The sequence below is a fragment of the Populus trichocarpa genome, chromosome 3 (assembly GCF_000002775.5).
Source record: "Populus trichocarpa isolate Nisqually-1 chromosome 3, P.trichocarpa_v4.1, whole genome shotgun sequence".
NCBI lineage: Eukaryota > Viridiplantae > Streptophyta > Magnoliopsida > Malpighiales > Salicaceae > Populus > Populus trichocarpa.
The window spans coordinates 15,131,908-15,141,455 of record NC_037287.2 but is presented as its reverse complement, the minus strand read 5'-3'; the positions used below and the strand labels follow the sequence as shown (position 1 = coordinate 15,141,455).

Sequence of the window (9,548 nt, the reverse complement as noted above, 5' to 3'; positions counted from 1 at the left end):
TTTCACCTTTTCATTCATAATTTTATTTTTTATTTTTTATTTCAATTTTGATACTCATTCTTTTAATTGTTTTTTTTGTTTTTTTAATAATTTTTTTTTAATTTTATCTTTTAATAAAAAATAAATTTATTTTTTATTTTTATTTTAATCTCCATCCATTCTTTTTGTTAGTAGATGCAATTCCAGAAAAGTAGTGAAAAGTACATCAAAGAACTAAAAGCAATTAGTAGAATACAAGAACTGATACTAAATCCAAATGCTATCAACTCACCCATCAAGTGTTACGGTTTCAACGAACAGAAAATCTATTTCTAATAGCAAGGTTAGGACCCCATTTACTTTTACAATGGCAGTCCTAAGTCCTAACACTCGATGAAACTATATATAAATATATATATAAGAAAAAAGACAAAACGAAACTATGTATATCATTTTTCAATAATCTCAACCTCTCCATTGCAGCTGTAACCCACTCTTGCTCTCAGCAATGCCGTCCACTTGCCACCTCCAAACTAGCACAGGTTTATCGTTGAAACCTCAAGCAATCTCACCAGCCAGGATTATTTTTATGGCCCTGCTTGGTGTTACTAATATGTTACCACGTATTTCAGTATATCTATTTATCTTTTTTTTTTAACTCCCCCATTTTCCTTTTTCTGCCCAACACTGTACAAAAGCTTCATTGTCTTATTGCAGAACTTCTTATTTTGCATCGGGGGTGTTAGAGGAAGTTTTGCTGAGAAAAAAAAGGTGTAAACGCTATGTATGTATACCACCCCCCTGATCACTTAGAAATGCTCCTTGTGGAACTCAAACTTTGTGGAACCTTTTTGATTGAATTCATAGCAGAGCCTGCTTAATTCCTTGGCCAAGACAGGTGCCCCGCAGTAAAACACGCCTGCTCCAGAACCACAGTGATATAATTAGAACAAAATGATGGGTTTCTTTATTGAAAAGAAATATGTTGGCTGGAAGGAACACTCACCTATCCTTGCATTACAGTGCTTGGAACATAATTTAGAAAGAACCTTTTTCCAATTAGGCCTTGCAAAATGCGTTCGCACCTAAAGAAAAAGTTTGGGATTTGTTAGTAGAACTGCATGGTGTCACTTGCCTGCTGAGAATGTAACTTATATCTCTTTGAAGGTGCCAGAAATTTTGGAAAATTCCTGCTGATATAACCTAGGACCCACAAGATGAACATACGAGGAGCCTGAAACAAAAAGATTGGTCTTACCCTGGTGCCAGAGACAATGTCCACACCGTTTTTCGCATGGTTTAGGGCTTGGACCATGGTAATGAGGGTTGATCGGGCATCTCCTTCCTCATACACACTGGTCAAGTAATTATGCATCTCAATCACACCCTGGAGTAGTCCAATGACAAGTCAACAATCAAGGAAACGAAGCAAAATGGAAAAATCTTTCTAATTTACTTAAATGGACATTAATTACCCTTTGATCAAGCTCTGCAACTTCATTCATGACTCCTTTGAACCAATCAAAAGAGCCCTGCTCCCTTGTTACCCAATAGAAATAAGCATTGGTGGTCCTTACAGCCTTTTTACGTTTCGTTGAAACTTTGTTAGAGGATGAATTATCATTACTTCCAATGCTCAGGTCTGATGTCCTACTGATATCCGAGACCAAATCCTGAGAATAAGAATCAGACTTGTGACTACGCATTTAAGAGATTACCGTGGATGAAGAGACATTTTATTGTAGATTGGAAAGTTAAAGTCAGTTTTCTTGTCACTTACTGCCTGCTCCTCCATTTTGACAATGTTATTAAGCAAATCTTTTAGAATGCTGATGAAAGGTGTTGCTCCAATTCCCAAACCAACAAGCAGCAGCACATCATACTTGCGGTAATCTTGTGCTGGTGCACCATAAGGCCCATCTATTAAGAGCTTCGGCAAACTGTCATTAGAGAAGAATGTTACATAAACAATATAATCAGAAAACGGTATCCAAAGGCGAAAATAGAATGAGAAAAGGAAAGGAAATTAGTATAGACATATTCCGTACATTTTCTTTGTTGTTTCATCAGCCCTGAGAAGTCCACTCTTACCGGCCACGGGACATTCACAGGCTTCAGAGAATACCCTTCTTAGTTCTTGAGTCCAGTCACCTAGCTGCCGAATGTGAACACTAAGGTAGTCATCACCAGGCGCGGAGGTGATTGAAAATGGATGCCTGGGTGGAAAAATAAAAGCATGCTCATATTAAGTTACAATGCAAATCAGGTATCAGAACATAGAAACTAATTCACATTGGTGGTATCAATTGATCAACAACCACGGAATTTAAGAAAGCAATCACTGATTCCTGCCAAAAAAAACTCACTAGCTTTCATCAGCTAATGAAATTAATCACTCCGAAATACGAGCATTCATAAAGACAATAAGCATAACATTAGCTTAAAGCATATGATGAGCAAGTTTCTTGTTAGCAGTTTCCCTGGATGTATTTGACGACCGAAAATCTTTTGAACTACAGCTGAAAGTGTTGTAAACTACCGAAAATGACATGTATTTTCACGTGAGTTGATAAATTAATAGTGACTTACCACTCAAATGGAGAAACAGCAGGGCACTGGACAAACATATACTGTCCACTCTTGTATCGGAATTGGGGAGGCTTAGACATTTGCAATGTGAGAACATTTCCAGGATAAATTGCAACCTGAATGTAAGGAAGAAAAAAGATACTATTATAGACAAAAATCTAGTACAGTTGGTCTTCAACTTTACAGAAGTATTCCAGTACTTTATACGGCTCTTTCAAAAAGATCAAACCGAGGTCTTCAAGATTTTATACCTTGAGGAGCCTGACAGTATTGAAGCCAGAACGAAAAAACCTGAGGGCCCTTTCTCCTGCATATAGTAAAACTGGAACAGAAAGATACATCCATGTCTGCAAGCAAGAAATCACCGTCAGTTTACTCTCGCGAACACTCGCTGCTGTTAAAACTAATAAGGAAAAGATTTCTGATGCATACCGTCTTTTTGTACCATTTATGCACGAGATACAAGAATACACCATGGATGATAAGCAAGATGTAGACAATGACGAACAAGTGGTGTGAATACCAGAATGCATTGAATCCAGTAAGCCTGTCAAAGGGTTTTGGAAACTTAATGAGGCTCCTCCTGAACCATCTTGTAGCAAGTGTAAATGCAATTGCCATGCTGATCACCATAAGAATTCCAGTCACACCTTCAGCCCCTCTAACCAATTTTGCATATGAAGGTTTCTTTCCACCAAAGTCATTTCTCAGATACTGTTCGTAGGTATCATCAGATGAATTTATAAGCTTTGGAAAATCACAAGCTAGATGGTTTCCAGCATGGAGAATCACCCCGATTACAATTGCTGCTGCTATGGTCTGCATGTATGTAAGAAATATTAAATCAAAGTAATTTACCGTAAGTAAATGAATGAATGTCTTCTAAGACAATCCATTGCAATTAGATGGTGTCAATTTGTACAGCAATAAACTCATTTAAGCTTCTTTGAATTTATTTATTGTTATATATATCTTTCATCAATGGTAAAATAGCTTTGGACTAGCTAGTTATGAGCTTCTTATAAATTTGCTCTTCAGTTTTATATGACACAGGCATTTGGGTCTTAGCTAGCGTAAGGATGGCTTTTAAATGATGATTTAGATAAAAGAAAAAACACTTAATTGTTCACTGACTTAGTTTTATTGGATTTGAAATTAAAGGATGATATTTTTACCAGAAATAAATGGATAGATGAGTACTTCACCTTCGTAAAGCTCTTGTCTTTTTTTTTAAAACCACCACTAAAACATCTAAAATAGTTTTGTTTTTTGTTTTGGTCCAGCATGCGTTTTTTTTGGACTTCACCTTTTGTTTTTGTGGTCAACAATTAACATTATCTAATGGGAAAAAAGAAGAGTATGAAAGCCTAATAGTTGTCAACTATTGCTGCCTGTTGACGTATCGCATCTGATAAATATCCCTCATGATGACCACTGTTTGGGTGCTCGCAAATTATTCTCTTTTCATGGCTAAAGATCAACCAATGTGTTGACTTTCTAGCGAAAGTCTCCCGTGAGGGACCCCAAAGGACGTAAACGTGATAAAAAAGCAATATAGAGAAGAAGAGGAGGTGGTAGGTAACCTTGTGTATACCTTGTGAAAGTTGATGTTGTCGTCAAAAGGCACCAAGTGACCCAACTTTGTGGACCTAAGCCAAGTGATAGTATTTCTACACACAGGCAAGAGAATTAGAGCCATATTGAACTTCAATGTCTCTGCCGCGCCTTTAGCTGTTAGGAGGCAATAACCCATGACGTGAAAAGCATTTTTTTGCTTGTATTGCAAGAATTTCCATGTGAATAATCCAATCATTATCATAACCCATAATGCCAAAACCCAAATTCTCCTCCAATTCTCCTGTAAAAAGTATACACATCGCTTGCTCACTCTCCTTATCGGGCTTCTCTTTCTTAGCCCCTGTAGATTTTGGCTCAAGGCTTGGCTTGTGTAGCTTAGAGCTTGACTGTAGTTCAGATACGTGTCTTTTTGTAGAAGAAGTGTCTCTAGTTGCCATATCTTTATATCATTTTCAGCAACAAAAAGAAAAACAAGATTGCAACAAAATCATCAGCAATGGAATTACTAGGGGACAAGAGAAGATGGATCGTGCCAACTGATGCGCAATGCAACACGCGTAATGCATAATGTATGAGTGAAGGCCAAGCATTATTCGAGGCAAACACCGTTAGTCCACTCGGGTATCCATCTATGTTTCTCAGGTCAACTGTGGCAGGAATGATTTTCAAATTATCAATTATGGAATTAAACCTTGTTTGGGGCTCGAGGTGAACCTATTTTCTATTAAATTTTGAAAAAAAATTAAAAAATAATTTTTTAATGTATTTTTATTATTTTAATGTGTTAATGTCAAAAATAAATTTAAAAAGATAAAAAAAATATTATTTTAATATGTTTACAAGTAAAAAATATTTTAAAAAATAATATTTACTTCATATCTTAAAATGATGTTTTATTGGGAATAAGAGTATTGGTCACCAAGACACTTTAAATTAGGGAATAATATTTTTTTAGGTATTTCTTTGAATTCAAACAAGAGGTGATAATTTGAAATGATAAAGGTTCAGGGATAGAAATTGGGCTTGCAAAAATCTACAAGGTTAATTTGCTGGATTTTTTTTTTTAATTTAACGTGGGTGTCCGGGTCAGCTTGCGCGCACCTCGACTAATCCCACGGGCCCTGAAGTTAACGACCATGTAAGCCTCCAGTGGTCGGTCATCATATGAGCAACCACAGGGCTCGAACCTGAGACCACAGAGGAAGCAAACCTCTTGATCCCAAGCTCTTACTACTGGGCCACCACCTAGATGATTTAATTTGCTGGATTTTGAAGATTAGAGGAATGACAACACATTGAAAACATAAATAATCTTACTTAACCAAATTATTAGTTACGCCATCTATAAAAAAATAATAATAATAATAATAATAAAAAATAAACTTTTTTTCTCCTCTTCCTGTCTCATTCTTTCTTCTTGCGCGTTTCAACAACAACGCTGTGAAGCATCAAGATTTGGTAAGTTGATCTGTTAGGCTTTGTTGCCTAACAATGGACTTTGGAAGAGGAAGAAGAAGAAGTCTAACGCAAATGCTGTTCCTGTCTTTAATTTTTTATTTAATTTTATTATTTTCCTATTAAGATTGTAATTATGACCCGAAACTAGACAAGTGATCAATTTGACTCTGGTTAAACAAATTTATTTAGCTAATGATGGGAACTGAAATGAAAATGAAACAATATTAAAGATGAATATTATATTAAGCCCACCTAACTCCTTCTAGAATCACTGTAAAGTATCCAGCATGCATGTTAAAAATAAAAGAAAAAATATATATATATGAAATTAAAACTCAAGAGGACCCACCTCGATGTAGCCAAGTCTTTCAGGGTCCAACTCTTCCATGATTAAAGCTGCATATTCCTCTGCCTGTTCTTTTAATCTCGATAACTTATTTGCAGAAGCACTTAGCATGATAATCTACCAATTTATGTAAAGAAAATACAAATTAATAAACAGATTTATCGCGCAAATTAAAGACTTTTGCTCCAAAAGCGCCCCCCCCCCCCCCCCCCCCGTATTAAACATTTTTCCCTTCAAGTTAAAGATGCTTGTTGACATGGGAATTGCGTCAGAGATTAAGAAAAAAAGGGGTTCGTGTTTGGAGTGGTTAGTTTTAGATCCTCCAAGAATTTATGGTCACCGAATCCTCAGCGATTATTGATATAGGGCCGAATCTTATTTTATTTTACAATTAAAGAGATAGGGCAATAGTTCTGATATAATCAAGGGGTCATTTTGGATTTAATTTCTCTAGCCCTGGAAAGGTCAGCTCTTATTTTATGTCTGCAAGGAGGACCTGACAGAGTGCTGGCTAATTCATGCACGTTAAATTAAAACTAAACACTTTAAGAGAGAAAAATAAAATGGATTTTTGAAAGAGATAAGCTAATGATTTATTAATTAATCTGGATACCTCTTTCACTTCTTCTTCGGTGATCCTACCATCTTCGTTCTTGTCCACCCTGTAAACACATATAACAACAACAAAAAGAGTTTACTTAAAACAACTTAAATACTAAATCAGTGAACCTACTTTAATTTGATTAGGTTTGCTCATCTATTTAAAATTATGCCGACTCGTTCATAGATGCCATCTCAGAGGGGGCCAAGATAATAAGTCAATGTTGTTTAATCACATTTTCAATAATTGGGGCTCAGATGAAAAGACACTCTTGTCCTCTGATCGTCTCTGTTCGGTGGAGTATATATAAACTCAATTTCCTTGCTTTGCCTGATCTCAGTTAAGCTTTTTTCTTTTTTAAAAGAAGAAGAAGAAGAAGAAAAGTGACGGGTTAACTAGGGAATTAAAGAAGTCGTTAATTTAGTTTAGTTATAGTAGAGCCCATAATAAATGTAACGACGATGCGTACATATCAAAGAAGATCTGGAGTCGAGAATCAAAGCTTTGATCGGTAATTTGTGACCAAAACTCGTGAAGCTCATCTCGACTAATCTTGTCCACCTTCAATCTCCTCCTCCTCCCCAAAGCATCAAAAAGCTCCACAGCAAATTCCTTCGAATTTTCCATTCCTTTAAAAGCACAACAGCATTTATTTCAATAATTAATTTACAAGACATTATGACTACTTAACAACTGAATCTTCAATATTCTTGCTGCGCTTACTTTTTTTCTTCTTCTTTTTATCTATAATTGTCTAAATGTAGCAGTAATAATAATAATAATAATCTAAACTCGGTAACATGAAAGGTGGTGCGGAGACAGCTACTACTAAAACCAGTAGGAAAATAGGAGTAAGAGTAGAATCAAACCAATGCATTGTGCAAAATCGGCCCTGTAAAGATAACCATCTTTAGCAAGTTTTTCGAAATTGCTTTGAACTTCACTCCATGCATCAACCCCATTTGTTTTTGCACTGTTATTACTTATAAATCTCAATCCACGCAAAGCTTTATGCGCACCAGACCGACTCCGGTCCAGCTGCGCTCGCTGCTTTCTCAAAGCACGAGCAGCTAAAGCTGACTCAAAACCGCCGCCGCTATTTCCCGAAGCTGATAACACTCGAGCAGCCTGTCCATGAGTCCAAGAAAACCTCCTTAACTCTGCTTTCAACTCTTGCGAAAACTGCTTAGCTTTGGCTACAGCTTCAGCTTTTAACTCTTGAGAAAATTGCAAAATCTTATTCGACGAACTCCGCCTGATCGTCGGCGATCTTGAGACCGGCGTTACAGCTCCGGCAGACACCGAACCACCGGGAGTAAAAGAAACATCATCGATGTTGATAACCGTAGATGTTGCTGGCTCAACTCTGCGAAGGACGATAGTGTTGTCATCTTGTAAATCAAGTGTTACCTCAACAAACTCCTCGCCGGACTCAGTTCCCGGAGATGTCCCGGCGCTCATCGTTGCATTGCCGGGAACCGTGTCTGAGGCCCATCGCCGCTCGTGTTTAGGCAATGAACCTCTCATTGATTTGGTGAAATGGAATTTCAGTGAGAATGCGGAAGGATCAGTGATGAAGTCTTAAGGAAGTGGAGGAGAAGAAGAAATGTTGGTATTTCTAGTCGTCGTCGAAGAACGCGTTGGGGATCTAATGGAAAAGACATAAACACGCGGAGTTTTACTTTGTTTTCTGCAGCTATTCTAGAGAGAGAAGATTAAGGAGGAAAAAAAAGATCTCTCTGGACAAATAAACTTTGAAGAACAAAAAAAGGCAAGAAAAAGACAAAGGTTTAATAATCCTGTGGGTGTGTGTAAAAAAAGGACTAGAGATGCAAAGGGCCAAGAGGGAAAGAGTATCTATATACAGAGATAGGATTGTGTTTTTTGAGTGCTCTGTGACCACTTAGCTAGCAATGGTTCTGTCATTCTCCTTCGAGCAGTGGCTATAGCTAGTAGCAGTAGTAGTCTTCTTTTCTGCTTTTGTGATGAGTTAGTTTTTCGCATAACGCGTTTATACTCGGAGAAATTAAAGAGGAAAAGGAAAGATGCTGTGGAGCTATAACGATTAAGAGATAGTAGTAATAATAATAATAATAAATATTCCATGTTTGTGGGTTTTTTAGGCTTTCAATCTTGGGGATCGTTTTAGAGTCAACTTCACCTAAGCCCGGGGAATTTTGTTTTCTTACAGTACTAGTTGAGAATGTTCGTCAAAGATAAAAGATAATTGAGAGAAAATATATTAAAATTTGGGAAAATATTATTTAATCCTCTTGATTTGTTGGTGGTAATAATAGTTTGATAGGGCAGTTATCTGTCTTGATTCAAGTGAAATAGGTTTAAAATTCCACTCAACTTCGTACTAAAGTGAAGGAAAGATGTTGCTTTTCTGTAAAATCCAACAAACAAACAAACAAACAAACAATGAGACCAATCTTCGATTGTTTAAGAAATTGTAGCCTGTCTTTTCCAAAGCATATATTTTTGTGATGTTGCTGATAGTAAGAACGGCAATCCCACCATAACTCTCTAATTTCTGCAGAATATTTAATTGCATAGAATTACCTCCATCCGTTCGCCTCTTCAAAACTTCAGATTTTGCCAGCTTGAATAATCTCAACATGATTGGCAAATGTTGGCAACAATTCGTGTGATGGCCTCTAAGTGGTGAAAAACCCTACTGGGCCACAATTTTTCTTTCTTCTGTACACAGTAGAACATCATCTTATATGTGATCATGACCTTTAACCAATATAATGCTTGAATTTCGAGCCTACCGACTCACAATTATCTCTTAATTAATCTTACAGAGTCGCACAGTTTCACTCACATGAAAATTAATCTTAATTAGTTCGTAAATTTGACGTGAGGCATACCTAATTAACAACTGGAAGGATAAATATGGTATTTCAAATGAATAATAATTAATATATATCTCCGTTTAGATAAAAAAAAATTAAAAATTAAAAAGAAGAAGAAGAAGGTATGCTATTAGAT

The 9,548-nt window shown here is 36.5% G+C and overlaps 1 protein-coding gene across 2 annotated transcripts; it reads right to left on the bottom strand.

Annotated features, from left to right (window-relative positions):
* Positions 1-223: 223 nt before the first annotated feature.
* On the bottom strand, positions 224-8,588 carry LOC18097047 (respiratory burst oxidase homolog protein A). 2 transcript variants are annotated; one of them, XM_006385715.3, is made up of 14 exons: positions 7,421-8,587; positions 7,021-7,180; positions 6,564-6,612; positions 5,954-6,067; positions 4,163-4,585; positions 3,001-3,387; positions 2,820-2,915; positions 2,569-2,684; positions 2,028-2,195; positions 1,760-1,919; positions 1,455-1,652; positions 1,238-1,366; positions 986-1,064; positions 224-898 (listed from the first exon to the last, which is right to left on the bottom strand). In XM_006385715.3, the coding sequence occupies exons 1-14, from the start codon at positions 8,076-8,078 to the stop codon at positions 789-791; spliced, it is 2,847 nt and encodes a 948-aa protein (XP_006385777.3). In that variant the 5' UTR covers positions 8,079-8,587; the 3' UTR covers positions 224-788. The 2 variants fall into 2 exon arrangements, with proteins under 2 accessions (XP_006385777.3, XP_024453810.2); XM_024598042.2 differs by lacking the exon at positions 4,163-4,585 and having other exon boundaries at positions 7,421-8,588.
* Between the last annotated feature and the right edge of the window lie 960 nt (positions 8,589-9,548).